The sequence below is a fragment of the Pinus tabuliformis genome, chromosome X (genome assembly GCF_031772625.1).
Source record: "Pinus tabuliformis cultivar Carrire ecotype Pingquan chromosome X, CPIR1, whole genome shotgun sequence".
NCBI classification, from domain to species: domain Eukaryota; kingdom Viridiplantae; phylum Streptophyta; class Pinopsida; order Pinales; family Pinaceae; genus Pinus; species Pinus tabuliformis.
The window spans coordinates 104462133-104484211 of record NC_142308.1 but is presented as its reverse complement, the minus strand read 5'-3'; the positions used below and the strand labels follow the sequence as shown (position 1 = coordinate 104484211).

The 22079-nt window shown below is 40.5% G+C and overlaps 1 protein-coding gene across 1 annotated transcript; it reads left to right on the top strand.

Annotated features, from left to right (window-relative positions):
* Positions 1 to 6934: 6934 nt before the first annotated feature.
* On the top strand, positions 6935 to 8020 carry LOC149138622 (uncharacterized). The gene has a single exon (XM_089450416.1). It carries the CDS (start codon positions 6935 to 6937, stop codon positions 8018 to 8020), a length of 1086 nt encoding a protein of 361 aa, XP_089306542.1.
* The last annotated feature ends 14059 nt before the right edge of the window (positions 8021 to 22079 follow it).

The following is a 22079-nucleotide window of genomic DNA, read 5'->3' as shown; positions in this document are numbered from 1 at the left end:
CTGCAAATTCAAGCTTAAAACTCCGCAGCTATATCAGACATCAAAACATACCCAGATCATAATAAACATGCGTCAGTAGATCTAGTCTATCCACAGTCAAACCATATGAAGATAATCATTCCAAGCCTTGAGATCTCGTTCCATCATTCATCATCCTCCACATGAGTGAAACCTTGGTTCAGATCACCAACCCATAACCAGCACTTGGATCTCACACTTCCTCAGATCTTCATCACTTACACACACCCTTTGGCCTAATGATCTTTCTCCTTATATAGCTTTAGGCCCTTCACAATACCACGGTCCAAAACCATAGTAACCCAATACCATCAACTCAATACTAGGGATCAACACGTCTGTCGAGACTCCATGTTCCAAAACCATAGGCACAAATTCCAAGGACTAACTACCACGGACCAAAAGTAAGCTTTCCGACATGTACGCTCTTTTCTGTTTATGAAACTGCGTGTATACCCTACTTGGTATATAGCGAACCTGCATACACGCGACTTGGTATATAGTGAACCAGCGTGTATACACGACTTGGGCTTAATGAACCTGCGTGTATGAACTTTCTTGGCCTGCTGTACTAAGATCTGTCCTCTGATTAAGTTGCCATCACCTGTACCTGTCTCTGAGTGAGTTGCCATCAAGGAAAACACTTGTATCATAATGCCAACAATCTCCCCCTTTGGACTTGATGGCAACCACCACACCAAGTCACTCTCCCCCTTTGACATCAAGGGCAAAGGGCGGACCAAGATATTCTCTTCTTTGGTATACCTTCTGCTGTCCATACTCCCCCTGAGTACCTGCTGAAATCTCCAAATGTGCTCCCCCTTTGTGTATGCCAAAGTGTACCAGTCTATCCATCCTGCTCTTGCTGAATTGTGCTGTTCATGCTCCCCTTGACTGTAGGAAAGATCTGCAAAATATGTTCTTCAAGAAGAACAAAGACTTATACATCATAGAAGACCTTCCTATCACCAAAAGACTCAATACATACATTCATCACCCAACCTAGTGGGGATATACCAATATTGACTCATCCACCTAACCATGTGGAGATACATTAAGAGTTTACTCATGATAAAACATGAACATTACATCATTCATCACAGGCATAGTGGGGAAACCAACATAGGCCGTTACATGACCTTGACATCATAAAAGAGATATCACAAAAGAGATACATGACATAGTGATGAATTATCTAGACCAAGACTTATGAAAGCTACCAGCAGCATCATGATCTGTACCATAAGCATCAGCGTGCAATACCATTCCTTTGATCAAACAGCAAGATGTATCATTTAGCTTCATAGACTTTATCAACAACTTCTAACCATAATGCCAACAATGCATCATTTGAAGTATATGCTCCCCCTGAGCCTGTGCCATAAGTATCAAGACATTTCCAGACATCCTCAACAGACTGTAACTGTTAACCAATAGAGCATATACTAGACTGGATCATATCAGACCCCTTTTCTGAGTCTGTCCCCATTACTTTTTCACAAACTGACATATACGCGACTTTGCAGTGTGAAACTCGCGTATATACGCGACTTTCCTTCATGAAACTTGCGTATGAGAATTAGAACACTGAAGTTTTACACCTTCATCTCCCCCTGAGTCTGTTATGTTTGTCCTGTGCTGAGTACCCTGTGCTGTGCCATATTTTTCTGACTGAACTTCCTTCTTCTTCCATATCTTCAAGCATGTTGATGATTTCTTCTTATCATGAGCTTTGTTCCTGCAATCTCTTGCTTTATGTCCAAACTTGTTGCATGCATAGCATCTTACATGTTTCATATTCCTCTTATAGCAATCAACAACTTTGTGGCCAAACATATTGCAAGAAAAGAAATATCCATTAAAGTACCTTGAATGTGATGATCTTTCTGCATGATGGTCTTGAAACCTTCTTCTTCTACATATGGCTGCAACATGTCCAAGATTATGACATACATGGCATTCAACATTATTCATGGTAGGAGTAAAATATTTTCTTTGAGGAGTCTCTTTCCTTGGTTGTTGATGGGGTTGTCCTTTCATCTCCTTGTAGAGCCTTTCAGATTTTGCGTTAGAGTTTCTTGTCTTACTTTGTGAACCAGATTCACCTTCAATAGACTCATGAAAACCAAGACCAGTTTTGATAGCAGGGGACCTTTGACTACTAAGAATATCATCCAAGATCTTAGTACTATCTTGAAATCGTAATAGTTTATCTTTTTCTTCTAATTTACTTTTCAAGATTTTTACCTCAACTTGATGTTGTTCTTCTTTTTCCAGACATTGCTTCTTCAAGGTCTCTTCAGCTTTCCTTCCTTCATCCAGCTGATGCCTTAGTTTGAGGATCTCGTTTTCTTGCTCTTTATTCAGCGCTAGCAGCATTTGTCGAATTCTGGAGGCACATTCCAACTGATATTCTAATATGATGATTTCTTCTTTGAGGGCATTCTCCCTTTTGCTAGGTAGATCTTGCTGATCTATGGTTTGATCTGATGCTTCATTTGCTTGTCCATCTTCATTCTGAGGTGATTCAGGATCTGAATTCTTGCTTCCACCCAACGGCAGGTTGTCATTGTTCCTTTGAGCTGTTTTCTTCTTCTGACGCGCTTTCTTCCCCATTGTTCTACGAATCTCCTTCAAGCGATCAAGATTCTCTGAAGGACCTGCTCTGATACCAATTGTTGGAAATAATACTGAGAGGGGGGGGGGGGTGAATCAGTATTATCAGATCAGATAAAAATTTTCAATTTCATACTCAGAAACATATACGCTACTTCAGTTAAGTGAACCCGCGTGTACACGCTACTGTGTCTAAAGCAACTAGCGTATATCCAGAAATCTTATGATTCAGTTAGCTTATCTTTAGTAAATGCATCAGAACATTATTAACCATATTAACAGTAAACAGGTGCAGTATAACAGAATAGATCATCACACAAAAGCCACACACATGAACACCATGATATAAGGTGGAAACTCAATGTGGGTGAAAACCACCTGCTGCAATTTGTCTCTTTCTTCTTTAATAAGAAACTTCTTTTACAATGTACTGGTGCAGTCCTTTACCAGCACGCAGGCTACAACCTGCAGAGGGCTACAACCCTCATAGCTCTTGTACTAGCCGATCCATTTACTAGTACGTAGTTGCCAACCCTACAGAAGGCTACAACCTTTACTCGTTTTCCAGCTGCTCCTGGAAGGGAGCTACAACCCCCTGGCTCTTATACTCGCTGATATGTTTACCAGTACGTAGGTGCCGGCCTACGATCTTCCCAGGACCACGTTTCATACATTTTCATACTGGATCCATAAAAATATCACCATTGTAGTACAACCTGCATCATCAATCTCTGAATCACCCAATACTGAATCACTGAAACCCAGTCAACAACAACCAGACAACATAACAACAACCAGATCCAACTCCATCTTCAAATATCATACTTCACATTGTATACGCTACTTGGATGAACCCAACCTGCGTGTATACGCTCTTTTACCAAAACCAACCTGCGTACAGATCTGCAAATTCAAGCTTAAAACTCCGCAGCTATATCAGACATCAAAACATACCCAGATCATAATAAACATGCGTCAGTAGATCTAGTCTATCCACAGTCAAACCATATGAAGATAATCATTCCAAGCCTTGAGATCTCGTTCCATCATTCATCATCCTCCACATGAGTGAAACCTTGGTTCAGATCACCAACCCATAACCAGCACTTGGATCTCACACTTCCTCAGATCTTCATCACTTACACACACCCTTTGGCCTAATGATCTTTCTCCTTATATAGCTTTAGGCCCTTCACAATACCACAGTCCAAAACCATAGTAACCCGATACCATCAACTCAATACTAGGGATCAACACGTCTGTCGAGACTCCATGGTCCAAAACCATAGGCACAAATTCCAAGGACTAACTACCACGGACCAAAAGTAAGCTTTCCGACATGTACGCTCTTTTCCGTTTATGAAACTGCGTGTATACCCTACTTGGTATATAGCGAACCTGCGTACACGTGACTTGGTATATAGTGAACCAGCGTGTATACGCGACTTGGGCTTAATGAACCTGCGTGTATGAACTTTCTTGGCCTGCTGTACTAAGATATGTCCTCTGATTAAATTGCCATCACCTGTACCTGTCTCTGAGTGAGTTGCCATCAAGGACAACACTTGTATCATAATGCCAACATATAAGAGAGTGTTTTTTGTCTATTTGGTTTAAAAAAAAAAAAAAAAAAGTGTAGAAGACTGTTTTTGCTCCAATGAGCCCAGAAGCTGAACACTCCCAAGCTCATAGTTTCAGTTTTCTCCGAATTTTAGCTCAGAAAGCAAAGAATTTCGTAGTTCTTTATAAACCTTGTTCTGATTTCCGGTTTAAAATAGGTTCATGGTGGTGCATTATTGAAATGTATTGTTGTTGTCTTTCATGCCCAAGTTTTTCATCTTGATAGTCTGGATGCAAGATTATATCATTTTGGAGTAATGTAGGATGGTCTCAAGCTATGTTTTGGCCTGCATAATCCTGAATGTTAGCCTTGAATCCCCTTGTGAGATGAGGAGGTTCCCCCTGAGCCTGTAATTGGCAGGTTTCCATCTCAGAAGACTGCCCTGATTTTTCAGGGCCGGAAAACCCTCAGGTTCCCGGAAATTTCAACTTGCAAGCAAAAGTTTTGTAAAAGCCTGCAAAACTTGGATTGCAAATCTTATTGGTTTTCGAAATTTTTGTACTGAAGATGATGTGGCATGTACTTGAAGGGGTTGTAGAGTAAAATCCAGTCTTATACCCATCTTGTCTTATATCTGGACACATCACTGGGTTTTATTTTTCCTTGGGAATCTGCCTACTTGGGTTCCTAACTCCTCCTCGTTAAGAGGATCTCTCTCGCGACTCTTCCATCTGTCAGTACTTCCGTCAGATCAGTGTTAATTCTCCCCCTTTGGCTCTATCCTATCTAGGTGTTTGTTACAGCTAAAGTACAACTCCATTAACGCGGGGAGTAAAGTCCCGATTTGGAAAATCCGGCCAGGATAGAAGGCACCCTAGATAATCTCAAGGTGTGGTGTGTGACATCACATGGATAGTGCGTCGGATTTTGCGGCCACGGAGGCCATGATGCGAGCAGCGATACAAGCTGAAGCCGGTCGGGATGGCGCCACGTTTCTGGGTGCTTGGCAGTCAACCCTTGATGACGTGGCTATTCATTCCATGCTGTCGGTCGATGTCGGGATGGGTGGTGAGTCATCCAGAGTGCATGCCAAGTGGGAGGAAAACCATGGAACTATCGATAACCGCTTGGAAAAGGGTAGATATAAGGTTAGACATGAACATGAAAGCAGTTATAACAAAAACCGAAAGCCTGTCAAAATTTCCCCTCCGCCTGCTGCTATCCACTTAGATAGCATCTTTCTGTCTGATCGCATCTCAGGTTTACAGGATCTGGCTCTAGTTGGTAAGTGGCATTTTCCAAAGATGGATGACGCCACGATGCAGAAATGGCTGGAGATTCAATGGAAGCCCTTCATTGGTTATGTCCCAATCATTTCAAACCTCATGAAAGACTGGTACTGCTTTCATTTCATCAGCGCCAGTGATCTTGAAGCTATCCAGAAACTGCCATGGGTCTATAAAAGGAGCTTCCTAGCTCTTTATAACTGGTATATTGGATACAACCCACTGAAGAACACTCCCTCAAACAACCTAATATGGGTTAAACTCCCAGGTTTGCCCTTGGAGCTATGGTCAAAGGAAACTCTTATGGAGATTGGAAATGCCATAGGTAAATGTGTGTACGTCGACCCAAGATGTCTTGGGGAAAAGGATAAAAGGATAGCATGGATTCTTATAGAAAAGGATTTCAGAGGATGGTTCCCGGACCATTTAGAGATATCGTGGAAGGACTCAAAAATTGTTCAAAGATTGGACTTTTGGGGAGTCCTTTTTAGATGCGCATTTTGTCACAAAACAGGACATTTGATAAAAAATTGCTCACAGTGCAGGATGGCTCATGGTAGCTATCAAACAAATAAAAACAGGCATAGAATGAATCCTCGGCCTCCTCAAAAGGCAAAGCTATCCTCCACTATCATCCTTTCGCCTTCAGATCACGATGAATTGCAAGATCTATCTAATGTGGGAAAGTATATAAGTCAATCCCCGTTATATTTTTCTTAGGATAACTCCCTTCCGGAAATCTCCAGTAGGCCTGTTTTATCCTCTGGCATTGTGACCCAAGGCCACTAGTGTTCGCCCCCCCGATACCTATTGATGACAAATAAGTTCCTCTTCCTCCGCAGTCTGCCGAGCCTATCAAAGAATTCTCTGTGGGGTCCCAAACCATAGTCATTTCATCTCCATCCCCACCCCTCAAAAAGGCAGCTAGCCCATCTATAAAAGGAAAAGAGGTTTTGATCTCTGCTACCCCTCTCAACTCTCCAGCCTCCTCTCCTCAGAACTTGTTTGATAGCAATATCGATTTTCTTCTTAGTAAGAAGTCGCTTGAACTGGAACCCCTGACTATCCACAATCCGAGAAATCCTTCACCTCTTTTTATAAGCCCTGACTCTGCAAAGAATATAACAGTGAGGAGAAAAAACAGCAGAGGCAGCAGGCATTTTAGGGGGAGGTTGGAGGGCGCTGAAAAAGGAGTAAGGAATCTGTCTCTAGTTGACGTTCCCATCGTTGATATGACTGAGAATCGGCCTCTTAGAGCAAGGGCGGCTGAGAAATCTCCTCGATGACTTTCATCTTATCTATGAACATTAGAGGTCTGGGAGCAGACCATAAATTTTTGGCTCTAAAAAATCTGTTTCTCTCGGATCAGCCAAAAATTATTCTAGTTCAAGAAACTATGCATAATAAGTCGGTGACCATCTCTTACTTTAGGAAGATGTTTCCTTCCTGGCACATGGTTACCTCGGAGGCAAATGGTCTGTCGGGAGGCCTTGCAGTATTATGGGATCCTGCTTGGTTCAGAGTAAAAGCTTTCAAATGTTTTGCAGGCATTCTCATCTCGGCTTCTGTTAGAGAAAACGTGTGCCCAATTAACATATTGAATATCTATGCCCCATACAAGAACATGCTCCCTTTTTGGGATAAGTTATTTGCTTCAGAAATTTTTGATATTGATTCCTTAATGATTGCAGGAGATCTCAATGTGACTCTAAATTCGGAGGAACGATGGGGCAAAAGCAGGAAAAGAGACCCGTTGGCAGATCGTATCAAATGTGAACTTTTGCACAGGAATCTTATAGATATTACCCCTTCCAAAATGATGCCAACTTGGGACAATGGAAGGTCCGGGGAGGCGTATGTTGCAAAAAGAATTGATCGTTTTATTGTTCATGCCAGCATTATTGACAGATTGGGAATGCCTTTCTCATCTATAGAAAATGTTTTCATCTCTGATCATAGGCTGATATATCTCAGATGGAGGGAGAAGGGTTTTAGGAAAGGGTACCCCTTTAAATTTAATAGGTGCTGGCTGGAAGATCAAGATTTCAACGAGATTGTATCGAGAGCTTGGAAGGACCTATCAGCAAGAGATAAGCTCCCCCCCTTTTTGACCTTCAGAGACAAAATGGCCTCGATAAAGAAGGTGGTGAAAGACTGGCAGATAAAGAAAAGACACTTGGACAAAAAGTTCCTGTGGGAAATTCAAAAGGAACTGGACAGTATCTCCGGATCCCTGGATGCTAATTCACTTCCTTTTGAGATCAGATGTCGCATAAATGAGCTGGAAAGGAGTAAGCAAAAAATATTAAAGCAGGAGGAGGCTTCTTGGAGACTTAAAAGCAGGGCGACTTCGCTTAAAGAAGGCGACAAAAACACAAAACTTTTCCATAGGTTCGCTAGCTCCAGGTGGGAAAAAAATTCCATATGGAAAATCAGTGATGGTCAAGGGGGTTTCCTCTTCTCCCAGCAAGACATCCAATTGGAAGCTGTGAGATGTTTTGAAAAGAAACATAAAAGAGGGGATGCCTGCAGGTTTTAGGATATTCTATGGGGCATAGATCTTTATCCCCAAATGTTTGATGAGGAAAAAAATGAAGATCTCTTTCGGCCCATCTCGGAGGATGAACTTCTTGGCATAATGATGTCCTTCAAGAAAGACAAGTGCCCTGGTCCAGATGGCTGGACAATAGATTTCTATATCCACTTTTTTGAACTTATCAAACGCGACCTACTAAGGATGGTTGAGGTGGAAAGAATGTCAGGCAGCATTCACCAGATTATGTCCTCCACTCAAATAGCCCTCATCCCAAAGAAATCAGAGGCTGTTTCCTTTCAAGACTTTAGGCCAATTTCCCTCTGCAATATTACTTTCAAAATTATCACTAAAATCATTGCTGAGCGGATCAAATCTACCTTAGATTGTTTTTTAATCAAAGGACCAAAATGCTTTTCTTCAAGGGAGGAATATTCTGGATGTGGTGGCCATCACGCAAGAAAGTTTATTCTCCATGCTCTCAAATAAGTCTGATGCTACCATCGTGAAAATTGATTTACAAAAAGCATATGATTGCTTAGATTGGGGTTTTATCTGATGCTTATTAGCTAAGATTGGTCTCAGATCCAATATTATAAACTGGATCATGGCTTGCGTGGAGAAAGTTAGCTATGTTGTTATTATAAATGGGATCCCTTCCCCTTTCTTTCTTGCTGAAAGAGGCCTTCGTCAAGGTTGTCCCCTATCTCCTCTCTTGTTTATTTTGTCTATGAACTCTTTAAGCCTTCACATTAACGAAGCAGTCAGGGGTAACAGATGCAGACCTCTAAAGATTTGCAGGAATATCTCCATTTCGCATAACCTTTTTGTTGATGATGTGCTCATCTTCGCAATGCTGTGCAGAGGTACCTGGTCTCACCTCTATATCATTTTGAAAAGGTTCCAAGATGCTACTGGTCTTCATATCAACAAGTCAAAGTCTATCCTTTTCCACAATGATGTCAACATGGATACGGCTGAATGGGTCTCTCGGTTGTTTGGGATTGATATGAAATCCATAAAGGATGGATTTAAATATCTAGGTTTCCAGCTAAAGGCAAAGGGATATTCAAAAGCAGATTGGCTATGGATAATTGACAGATACTACAAAAGAATATCTGCATGGGAATATAGATGCCCATCTCTAGCGGGTAGGATTATTTTGGCGCAGGCAGTTCTATCTCAACTCGCTGTCTATTGGGCTCATTTATTCTTTCTCCATGTGAGTGTCCTCCAGAAGATGAATAAGATCACTGCAAACTTTATTTGGGGTGGTAAATATCAGCAGAGTAAATTTCATCTCGTAAAAATGGAAAATATTTCCATGCCGAAGTATTCTGGCGGATGGGGTCTGTTGGACCTGAGATCTTTCGGGAAGGTGCTCCTGTGTAAATAATTATGGAGGGGGATCTATGGTGAGGGTCCCTAGAGCAACACAATTAAAATGAAATACATGGGTGGAAAAGAGATGGCTCATTGGTACAGATTAGGGAGAATCGGATCCAAGCAAGGGTCAGCTATTTGGTTGAGTTTTCGAAAGATCGAACACTATTTTCTAAAGAACTTAATATGGAGCTTCCAATCCAGAACCAAGATTATCATTGGAGTCAATTCTTTTATAAGTGGGCATGAGAAAATTTCTATTCCGGAAAATCTTCTAAGTTTCTTCCATAGGAAGGGTTTCTTCACCTGGGATAAACTCATTGCTTCATTGCAGGATCACGTCCCAAAGTGGATTGAGGCTGATAGTTTGGGGATGAATGTTTTTCTTACGCGATAGTGGAACTCTATTAGGGATGGCCTGCGGAGAAGTGGTTTATTTCACTCGCAGCCTGCTGATGTTCTAGTCTGGCAAGTTCCAAATACAAAATCACAGGTTTGTGTAAAAGACATATATTCTCACATGATTAGGCTGAAAGATGCTCCCGCCGGCCCTCTGTTTCCTCCCTGTTTTTGGAAATCCGGATGTCCTCCCAAACTTATCTACTTTGCGTGGCTGGTGTTCTACAATAAAAATCTGTCTTGGGAGAATTTGATAAAGAGAAAGTGGCATGGTCCGGGTTTATGTATGTTGTGTGGAGCGGCAGAGGAAAGCAATTTCCATATGTTTTTCCAATGTCAGAAAACGCGTTTGCTGTGGTATGATTTGGCAGCATTACTTGGCTTCCCCGACGTGTCTCATGCTTCTACGCAGGATGCTTTCTTTTGGTGGAGTGGGCAGCGTGAATCGTGGAGATCCATAATCGTCATAGCACTGTGGTATGTCTGGAAGTGGAGAAACGATATAATTTTTAGAGACAGGAGAGAGCCTTTTATGACTATTTTTCAAAATGTTGTCTCCCTTTATGAATCCCTTCCAGCAAGAAATCATAAAAGGTTAAAAGTCAACCGGATCGGGCAGGAAGTGGTGTCCTCAGGGAATCCCAGGGCTTTTTTTGATGGTGCCGCTCAGCTAAATTCCTGTGGTTGTGGGGTTCATATTGTTATGGATGAGGACCTCCATTATCTCATTTCTTGGAATGGAGGTAAGGGATCAAATAGCATGGCAGAGGTGATGGCTTTAGCAGGGCTTCTTTCTTTCTGTATTTTTTTTGACATTCACCTGGTTTCAATCTATGGGGACTCTAAATTAGTGATTGATCACGTCTTGGGTAAATTCCATATAACCTGCCCTCATCTTTTGGGTTGGATGAACAGAATTATGTTTTTGTGGGATAAAGTGGATGGGTGTTCCATTCAACACATCTACAGGTCAAAGAATCAGCAAGCTGACTGCCTATCTAAGGAAGAGTTTCTTACTCAAACAGATATCTGGTCTGTAAAGGTTTTTTCTGAGGGGGAATCCCTCCCCATTCAGGATTTCTCCTTTCCGGGTTTTTGATGCCCTCAAGTTGCAGGTGTGATATCCTTTTTGTTCCTTTTGATATGTATTCCTATACAGGTATGCTGTTAATACTTCTGGCAATCTGTTTCACAACTTTGGGATTTTTGATCAAGTGTATCCTGGTATTCCAGTTTCATATGTGTCAGTATTTTGTTTTGTTTTCCCCTGATGCACAGGGTGTTCGGTTATGCCCTCCTATATGCTTTCATAAGCTTTTGAAGGTCTCTATCTGATTGTAATTATCTGCTTTCTTATATTGCCTCAATATAATATATTTCAGCTTTTTCGTTCTGAAAAATATAGCTTTTCAAAATCTAGAATTTTGATAATAGATTGGTTGCTTATGCTTATCATTTTTCTTCTGTACATAACCTCAAATACTTTTTAAACTAGAAAACCAATAGATCAAAAGGCCTAATGCTACCATATTTACAAAACTAGAAACTTATTCAGATATAAACACTTGAATAAGGAACTGCTATACTAAAGTATTAAATTCTAGCTAAAAACTGCTGTAGTAATGTATTGGATTGGATTCAAGTTCAAAACCTCTAGTATATCACTAGGATCAGATTGGCACAATTCACCAGCATAATATTTTTCTCTGCCCCATTATTCACCTCAATCTCTATTCGTAAAGCCATAATGTGACCTTAAGTAATTTTTGGAATTATAAATGAAATTATGTAACAAGATACTTTATAACAATTTTGACATTAATCACATGTGCCTGGTTTGATTGTAATTATGAAATCTTGGTGCAAAATTATAACAATTTTGTCATTAATCACATGAGCCATGGTTTGATTGTAATTATGAAATCTTGATGTACAATTATTAGGAAGTGCTCATTTGTTTTTGGGCAACTTTCTCCATCCATAGAAGTTCAATACCTTGGGTCCAATGGCCAATGTCTTCCATGTAAAGCAATTAATTATGAAATCTTGGTGCAAAATTATAACAATTTTGTCATTAATCACATGAGCCATGGTTTGATAATAATTATGAAATCTTGATGTACAATTATTAGGAAGTGCTCATTTTTTTTGGGTCAACCTTCTCCATCCATAGAAGTTCAATACCTTGGGGCCAATGGCCAATGTCTTCCATGTAAAGCAATTCAACACCCTGGTTAACTCCATATGACTGTTTGCACTAATTCAAAATAGTGTTGTGTAATGCTTGCATAGATTTAAGGGGAAACATCTTTAATGTAGGTCAACTTTGTACAACATCTAGGGCATTTCATCTTTTGTATTGTTTACCAATATATGTATAACTTCTTAAATCATTTTGGACAAAGTAAAGCTTAAGGTTTTGATAAAATTTGCACTCATCATGAGGTATTCAGAATTGTTCCATTGAATGTGACATCCTTGGTGTGGGTGCAAACTCTATATATCACATAAGCATTGTTCCTTGTACACCTTCCAATAGTTTGATTTTCCTACTTTCATCATGTACACACTCCAATAACATACATACACATAAAAAATTCTATGTGCCTCTCCTCACATATGTCTTAGTCCATGATATGAGCTTAGAGCTTGGATGTCAACCATAATGAGGAATTTTCTAGAAGCAAAATTGATGTGTTCACCACATGTGTACCATATGAGCACACTTGTGACACAGTGTGGCATACACAAAGTTGAACTATCATAAACAATTTTATTAGACTTTCATTCCACAATCAAAACATAAAAATGTTTAAATGAAATGCAACTAGTAATTGTCTCTAAGATGCAAACACCACCATATAGAATGAAGCTTAAATTTAATCAACATTAAGTTAAAATTGTAAAGAAAAATATAATGAAACAACACTTAGAAGAGGAAAAAGTTAAGAAAATATGATCAAATAGAAGAAATCTATTCAGAATAGAAATGAACATATCAAAGAAGAAATATTTTTGATAGTTTTCTCAAGTAAAATTTGTGCATTAGTTTGAAACTTCCAACATTTTGAGTGGACACCCCATCCATCCCATCATCAAAGAAAAATAAAACTAAATGAATGAAATGATTTGGGTGAAACCATGGAAAGGAAGGGGGGGTTGATCCAAGATACTTTTGCTTATAGATGTATGAAAAGAATCACATGCAAAGTTGCAGCTTCACAGAGAAATTCAATGTACACTCAAGAAAAGAAGAATAAAGCACACAAAGGCACAAAAAAAAGACACCAAGACTTGATAATGGAGTTCGTCCAATTCGGACTACGTCTCCGGGCCCAGCTTGAAAAATGGGGAGGCCTTTATATTAAATGGCATGAAAGAAGAGAATTTACAATCATTAGTCGCATAACAAGAGGCTTATACCTCCATTCTGAAATATGGCTATGAAATGGAGAGCTCAGATGGAGAAGTGGGCAGCACCAATGCGTCCGTGGCAATGAGAGGGGCTGAAAAATAGGTAAAACTTGTCCAAAATAGACAAAAATGTGCTATCAGTCTCCTGAAAGCTCTTCTCCCACGAACAACGTGCTGAAATTCCTCCTCTTGTGCTCTTTCCAATTATCGGGCTTTATAGTGCCTTCTTCATGACAAAGGCCGCTTAAATCGGGGCTGTTTGGTTCAAAATAGAGGCAGATGGAATAAAAGGATCGGCGGCACAACCGACCCCTTAAAATGGCCTTATTATCGTTGTAACGATAAATACCCAAAATCCCAAAAAAACACTAAAATCTAGCAAAATCTTCAAGCCCCGGACTTCAAATTTTATTAAATCGGGCGTATTTTCGCAATCGGCATATCGGGAGTGCAAGTCCTATTAACCAGGGATGGCCAATGGCCGATCACCAATCACCGATATCGTCGTCGGCCGATTGAATCGGCATTTCGCTCACATAATGGCCTGGTGTCCCAGTCTCCAATCGGCGATATGATCCCATTGATTGCTTTATCACTGATCGCATCGCAAGTCGCCCCCCTGACTGCTCCGATATCGCTGACGTGCCTTCGACCTGATATTTCGGCAATCTTTGATCGGGGGTTCCGTTGCCTCTCTTTAAGTCTGCCTTTTTGGATGTGCCAATTGTGATTTTGCCTTTTAAGCTTAAAAGTCCATTTTTAAAGGAAAATGCGTCATTTTCTTAAGGAACATAGCAACCTTCTTTTCACGATAACTTCATCATCCAGACTCGAATTGAAGTTTCGTTCACGCCGTTGGAATCAGGATGACGAGACCTACTCTTTGGTCCTGAGTTGAATTTATTCTGAGAACTTTGATTTATGAGCCTTTCCATGCCATTGTATCTGAAGATCAACCTAGATCAATCCTCCCCATTGAGGAGCTTTTGGAACGCCAAAAGATTTTCATTAGTCAATTGGCAAGTGAGGGAATTGTTCCCTCACTTTCTCTTTTTCCATCCACCTGGCCTTGCTGGGGTGCATTCCCTTGAAACCAACTCGAAGATATTCTACATCTCCTCGCCGTGAAGTCCTGATTCTTCTATCAAGGATGATGTCTTTGAGCAAGTCATCGAGATATTCTGGTGCAAAATCATCGACTGTAGGAACTGTGCCCACCTCATGAGTGTCCATGATCAATGGTGGTTCATATAGCTTTAATTTCTCCACATTCACTACTGAGTACATCTGCATATATACCGGCAAGTCAAGACAAAAGGCATTGTTCCCAATCTTCAAAATGGTGAATGGTCCATACCGAATTGGTCGCAACTTATTTCCTTCTCCCTTCATCCTGTCTTTGTTGATGTGGAACCACACTTTGTCGCCCACTTGGAATTGATGATCGACTCAGTGTTTATCATGTTGAGCCTTGTAACGGGCTTGTCTTTTCTCCAACTGCTCTTGCACTGCTTGGTGAACCAATTGGATTTGCTGAACGAACTGCTGAGCTTTGTCCCTATCATTACGTCCAATGGAGCCATCTTCCCTTCCAAAGACCATATCAAAAGGGTCCTTTGGTAGGTAATCAAAACATATCTCAAATGGTGAACGCTACATAGATGAATGCACTGCTCGATTGTAGGAATGTTGTACATAGGGGAGATGCTCATCCCATAACTAGGGATGTTTCCCACAATAGACTTGTAATAAGTGTACCATGGTATGGTTTAAACCTCTGTTTGTTCATCAGTTTGCAGGTGAAATGTCGTGCTTCTTTTCAATTTGGTGTCCATCATCCTCCACAAGCTGCTCCAAAACTCTCCAAGAAAGCGAGAATCCCGATTTGACACAATTGATGTGGGTAATCCAAAGTGGATCCAAACATGCTGAAAGAAAAGAGAAGTAGTCTGCTCTACAGTAATCTGCTTTTTACAAGGCATAAGAATACACATCTTGCTAAAACGGTCAACAACGACATGCAAATAGTTGTGACTCTTCCTAGATAAAAGTAAACCTCCTACAAAGTCCATTGACACACTTTCCCATGGATGACTTGGAATAGGGAGTGGTGTGTAGAGACCAAGTTTTCTATTAGAGGGATTTGAAACAAAACACATCACACAACCCTTTACATAGCGAGTCACAATGTTTTTCATATGAGGCCAAAAACAAAATCATTGTACATGACATAAAGTCTTTTCGACACCAAAGTGTCCAGACACAAGAGAGGTGTGTTCCTCTTGAATTACATGTACTCTTTCCCCTGTGGGAATACACAATTTACGAAGGTGATACAACAATTTCCCTTGCAAGTGATAGTTGTGCACCTGTGAATCATGGGTTAGTTTTGCATAAACCTCCTTAAAGTCATCATCGTTAGCATATTGTTCAGCATAACTCTCAAAAAATAACGAAGCATTATGCAAAATAACAGAAGCAGAAATAGGAGGGCGAGATAACATATCAACCACTTTATTGCTAGTGCCCTTCTTATACTTTATTACCAGATGAAACTGTTGAAGAAAGCCAATCCACCTGAAATGACGAGATTGCTACAACTTGGTTTGTGACTGAAGGTACTACAAGGGCTAATGATCTGTATGAATAATGGTCTCCTTGCTGATCAGGTAGTGTTTCCATTTTTTCACACTCTGCACCAAGGCATAAAGTTCCTTGTCATAGGTGGGATAGTTTATCACAGCTTGAGAAAACTTCTCAGAATGGTAACAAATAGGCTTCTTTTGTTGCATCAGTACAACTCCCATGGCATAACCACTGGCATCGGTTTCGATCTCGAATGGCTATTGGAGATCGGGTAAGGCTAAGTCTGGCGCGGTGCTGATCTTTTACTTCAATGTTTTGAAGGACTTTCGCTATCTTCCTCCCCATTGGAAGACCTGTTTAACACTTGTCAAGGTGTTCAAAGGTGCTGCAATAACAGAGAAATTAGCAATAAATCTCCTCCAATACTGGACTGCACCTAGAAAGCTACGGACCTCAGTTACACTAGTAGGATTAGGCCAATTTATAATTGCTTCAACTTTAGAGGGATCAATTTTTAACTGACCATGACCGATAATATGACCTAGGTAACCCAAAGAGGTTTTCCCGAACTCACACTATGACAATTTTACAAAGAGTTTTTCCTTTGTCAATACATCAAGCACTTTCTATACATGACACACATGTTCATACCAACTCTTACTAAAGAAAAGTATATCATCTAAATATACAAGAACAAAATCATCAATGAAAGGCTGAAATATATCATTCATAACCCGCATAAAGGTGGTTGGAGTGTTGCAAAGCCTGAATGGCATCACCATCCATTCGAACAACCCCTACTTGGTCTTGAAAGCGGTTTTCCACACGTCCTACTCTGGAATTCTAACATGGTGATAGCCACTGTGCAAATCCAACTTTGTGAAATAAACAACACTCTTTAATTGGTCTAATAAATCATCTATGCATGGAAGGGGATAGCGATTTTTCACCGTTATCTTGTTGAGCGTGCGGTAATCCACGCACATCCTCCAGGTGCCATCTTTCTTTGGCACTAAAACAATCGGTGAACCACACGGAGAGGTGCTCGGCCTGATGATGCCTTGGTCCAGCAATTCCTGCACTTGTCTCTTGATTTCCTCCATCTCAATAGCCGACATCCTGTACATGCCAATATTTGGCAGAGGGGCATCATGCTGTAGATGGATTTCATGTTGGATTTCCCTCTTTGGAGGTAATCCCTTCGGTTCCAGAAACAACTCATCATAACTGGAAATAAATTCAGTTAATTCCTGTTTATGCTCCCAATCGCAGCCCTGGAATGCATCAGTGAATTTTGCCTCTTTTTCCCTTACAACCATAAGCATGCATCCTTTACTGGAATTCACCAGTCTTTTCATTTGTCCATCCCTTACAAAGCTGACATTAATTTTATTTTGATGAGCCCTCACTATATATTCTACCCCATCCTTGGTGATTTGATATTTGTTCTCATGACAGAAAAAAACTACCTTTCTATCATACAGGTATGGGCTCCCTAACACCATGCCACATATATCCAATGGTATTACATCCAATTCTACTTCGTCTACTAGCTTAGATGCAATCACAAATTTGTCCTTGCACTGCTGGGTTACATTCAATTTCGCTTTATCATGTATCCATCCCAGCGGGTAAGGTTTCAGGTGTGGTTTTGTCTCTAAGTCGAGTTTCTTTACCAGGGATTTTGCAATTAAGTTTGCTTGGGACCCAATATCAAACAGAGTTTCAACTTTGGTATGATTTACAACAACTATTATATGAATTAATTCAATTCTTTTTCGGTCATTCGAAAGGGACTCATCTACAGAACTGGTGCCTTCATGCAATTTAGAATTAACAGGAGGTGTAAGAGTACCTTTTGTTCCTGCTGCTGTGATCATCGCTTCATCTCCTGAATCCGATCCAAGGTCTTGCTGGGCCATTGCCATTGTCTTCTGCTTCCCTTTTCCTCCATACTTCTTTGGACGCTTTTCTGGGTGCTGCTTCCAACAGTGATTATCATCATGGCCTTCTTTCTTGCAGTGATTGCAATAAGGTCGCTCTCCTTCTTTGGCTGCTACTATTTTCTTCTCCTTCCCTTTCCATTTTGCTTTGGATTTGCCATTGGGAGGTTTGAACAGTGGCTTTCTGGACTAATCATCTCTTTCATTCTTGCCCCTGTTCTCAATATGAATTGCTTTTACGCTGGCCAAATCAATAGTGGTTGGTTCAAACAACAATAATGAATGTCTAATATAACTATGTAGTGAGCCAATATACTTAGTTACAACTTCATGTGTATCAAGTGGAATACCCAAATTTAGTGCTTGCTTCCTATATTCTTCTGTAAAACTCCGAACATCCTGCCCTTAGCCTTGCCTTAAATATTGCCAATTCATCAAAGCTTTTTGCTTGTATCCTAAGGGATAAAACTGTTCCTTTAACGCAGAAGTGAAATCAGGCCCTTTGGAAAAGAGCTTACCCACATTCTTACTGCTCTGCAATTTGCTCTCCCACCAAACGAGAGCGATGCTACTCAGCCGTAGAGAGGCCAGCTGGATCTTTGCCTCGTCCTCCACGATCTGTTGAATCCTGCAGTAGACCTCAATCTGCCTAATCCAATTATGAAGTTTCTTTGCGTTACTTTCACCACTAAACATAGGAAGATCAAATTTAACATGTAATTTAAGGAACAGTTTCTTAGATGCATCCTTTGAATTTCTACGATTATGGTGGTGAGAGGAAGAAGAACCTTCACTCCCAGAAGGAGAAGGAGGGGGTTCTTCTTCCCCATTCCCATGTGTTGAACCTTGTCCTTCTGGGCTCCTCTCTTCTGCTTTCTCCAGCCTTAAAACCAAGTGACTGATATTCTCTGCCATTGAATAGAAAGTCTTTTTGAAATTACGCTCCTCTTCAATATGAGCTTCATCTTCAGCCATGTTTATTCTTTGAGGTGCATGCCCTACCTCTGGATCGAAAGGTTCTAGTTCCCCTTCGCCTCTTTGAAGCTTGTTTCTTGTTAGCATGCAAACATACAATTCAAATCTAAAAAGCCCTGCTCCGGTACCACTTGATCCAAGATACTTTCACTTATAGATGTATGAAAAGAATCACATGCAAAATTGCAGCTTAACACATAAATTCAATGTACACTCAATAAAAGAAGAAGAAAGCACACAAAGGCACAAAAAGAAGACACCAAGACTTGATAACGGAGTTCGTCCAATTCGTACTACGTCTCCAAGCCCAGCTCGAACAATGAGGAGGCATTTATATTAAATGGCATGAAAGAAGAGAATTTACAATCATCAACTGCATACAAGAGGCTTATACCTCCATTCTGAAAGATGGCTATGAAATGGAGACCTCAGATGGAGAAGTGGGAAGCACCAATGCGTTCGGGGCAATGAGAGGGGCTGAAAATAAGGTAAAACTTGTCCAAAACAGACAAACATGCGCTATCAGTCTCCTGAAAGATCTTCTCCCACGAACAACGTGCTGAAATTCCTCCTCCTGTGCTCTTTCTGACTATCGGGCTTTATAGTGCCTTCTTCATGACAAAGGCCACTTAAATCGGGGCTATCTGGTTCAAAATAGAGGCAGGTGGAATAGAATGATCGGCGACACAACCGACCCCTTAAAATGACCTTATTATCGTTGTAATGATAAATACCCAAAATCCTGAAAAAACTCTATAATCCGGCAAATCTTCAAGCCCCAGACTTCAAATTTTATTAAATCGGGCGTATTTTCTGTATCGGGTCCAAGCCCGACATCGCAATCAACATATCGGGAGTGCAAGTCCTGTTAATAGGGGATGGCCGATTGCTGATCACCGATATCGGCGTCAGCCGATTGCATCGGCATCCCGCTCACATAATGGCCCGGTTTCCTAATCTCCTATCGCCGATACGATCCCGTCGATCGCTTTATTGCTAATCACATCGCAAGTCGGCCCCCTACCTGCTCCGATATCGCCGACATGCCTCCGACTCGATATTTCGTCAATCGCTGATCAGGGGTTTTGCTTCCTCTCTTTAATTCTGCCTTTTTGGATGTGCCGATTGCGATTTTTCCTTTTAAGCTTAAAAGTCCATTTTTAAAGGAAAATGCCTCATTTTCTTAAGGAACATAGAAACCTTCTTTTCGCGATAACTTCATCATTCAGACTCGGATTGAAGTGCCATTAACGCCATTGGAATCAGGATGATGAGATATACACTCCGGTCCTAAGTTGACTTTATTCTGAGCACTTTTATTTCTGAGCTTTTCCATGCCATTGTATCTGAAGATCCACCTAGATCAGGGGTAGAGGGGTGTCAATGATTGGAAATGATATATAGCAACCTAGATCCATCTTAACCCCATATCTATCAAGACTGAGAGGGATAAAATCTTGAGGCGCAAACCTCTTTTTTTAGTACAAAACTTGAGAAAATGTTCACACCTGGAGAGATTTGATTCCTCTCAGTGCTTGATATATTTGGGCTTAAGATAGATCTAGGCTGGTTTCAATTGTGCACAATCACACAAAATTTGTTGAACATCTAATTATTCTAATAATTTTAAATATACTAAATATGTAAAAGATTAATAATATGGTCATTTTAATTTTAAATTTTCTCAGTTATCTTAGTTTTGCTGAGATGATAGAGACCGTTAATAACTTGAATGATGAAAAATGTTGAAATAAAATTTTTGAAAGCAAAATGACGATGTGGTATTATAGCCATAATAAGAAGAAGTTAAGGAAGCCATGTTATAGTATATTCAAATGTCTGATTATGGGACCATTGCATAGGGCTAGGGTCGATTTTTGGTAATGATTCAAGTTGAAACCGTATAGAGAATATATGTAGAGTCATCTTACACAACCCACATGTGAAGTTGCATTTTGTTGGTATGCAAAAACCCTAGCCATGTGGAACACTGGAACTTCAGTGGATGGATAATATATTAACATGTTTGTTCATATAGGGGGTTAAAAAAAGAAAAAGTACAAAACAATATATTGCATAATATTGCGGGGTAGAAAGGGTTTTTTATTATACATAGAAATATATGTATTTTTAATTTTATTTTTTTTTTGGGTGGGGGGGGGGGAGGGGGGGTGGGTACTCTTTGGTGTGTGGGGGAGTTTAGATCATTCTAGCATATGGGAGGTGTTATCTTTGTTGGCGTTTGGCCCAAAAATGGATCCAAAACACTCCCAAAGTCTCCAAAGTTTGCTTAAAATCATGCAAATGGATCCAAATATGCTCCAGAGCACTCCCTAAGTCTTCAAAAGTGCTTAAGATCATCTAAAGATCCAAACAAGAGAGGGAGGAGAGGCCTTGAAGGGCAGAAATGCACTATCGGGAGGCAAAAGACGCATTTAAACAGTCAAAAACCCTTATCGCTGGCTTAAAACTCAAGAACGCACAGCTTCCATTAGATTTGGCCGTTCAACGGCCCAGATCTAAGTGGTAAATCACAAATCGGTGGTCGCAGATAGTGGCAATCGGCACAAGACACCGCCAATCAGTGATCACCGATGATCGAATCGGCGGGTTGCAATCAGCGGAGGCGAGTTGGTGGTTATCGGCACAGACTAGGGGGAAGGAGCGATTGCAATCGGCAACTAACCATGGACCATCCATCGCACGTGCAAATCAATGGCCCACGTTACATCGCCAAATCGCTATCGGCAGAAACCAAGGGGCGGGGCCTTTACATGTATATGTACGCGACTCGATTTTGCGGACCCGACGGTATTATAAACAATGTTTCATAAGATTTTAGGTCTGCGCCAAAGCTAGTTTTAATGCATTTTTCGTGTATTTTGTTGTATAACGAAATACAAAGGAACCTTGGGGCAACGCCGATTGCGATAAAGCTCGGAATCAAAAGGGTCTAGGAAGTGAAATACATAAAATTTGAAGTTCGCGGAAGGCCCATTTTCAATGCATTTTGTGTATTTTCGTTGTTTAAACGAAATACAAAGGAAACCTTGGGGCATTACGATAGCGATGGAACCTGGATCCGTTGGGTTTCCAGAATGAAATGTATCATATTTGAAATCCGCAAAAAGCTGTTTTTCAATGTTTTTTCGCAGATTTATGTATTTTCGTTGCTTAACAAAATACAAAGGGAGCGGGCCAAATGCGACTTGTGATAACCCGAATGGTGGACCCGAGAGATTAATAAACTATTTTTGAGGACTTTTGAAGTCCAAAATACACAGAGAAGGCAAGTTTTTTGCTATATCCATCATTTTCTGTATATAATAGAAAAATAGCCATTTATAAATGTTTAAGGGATTACA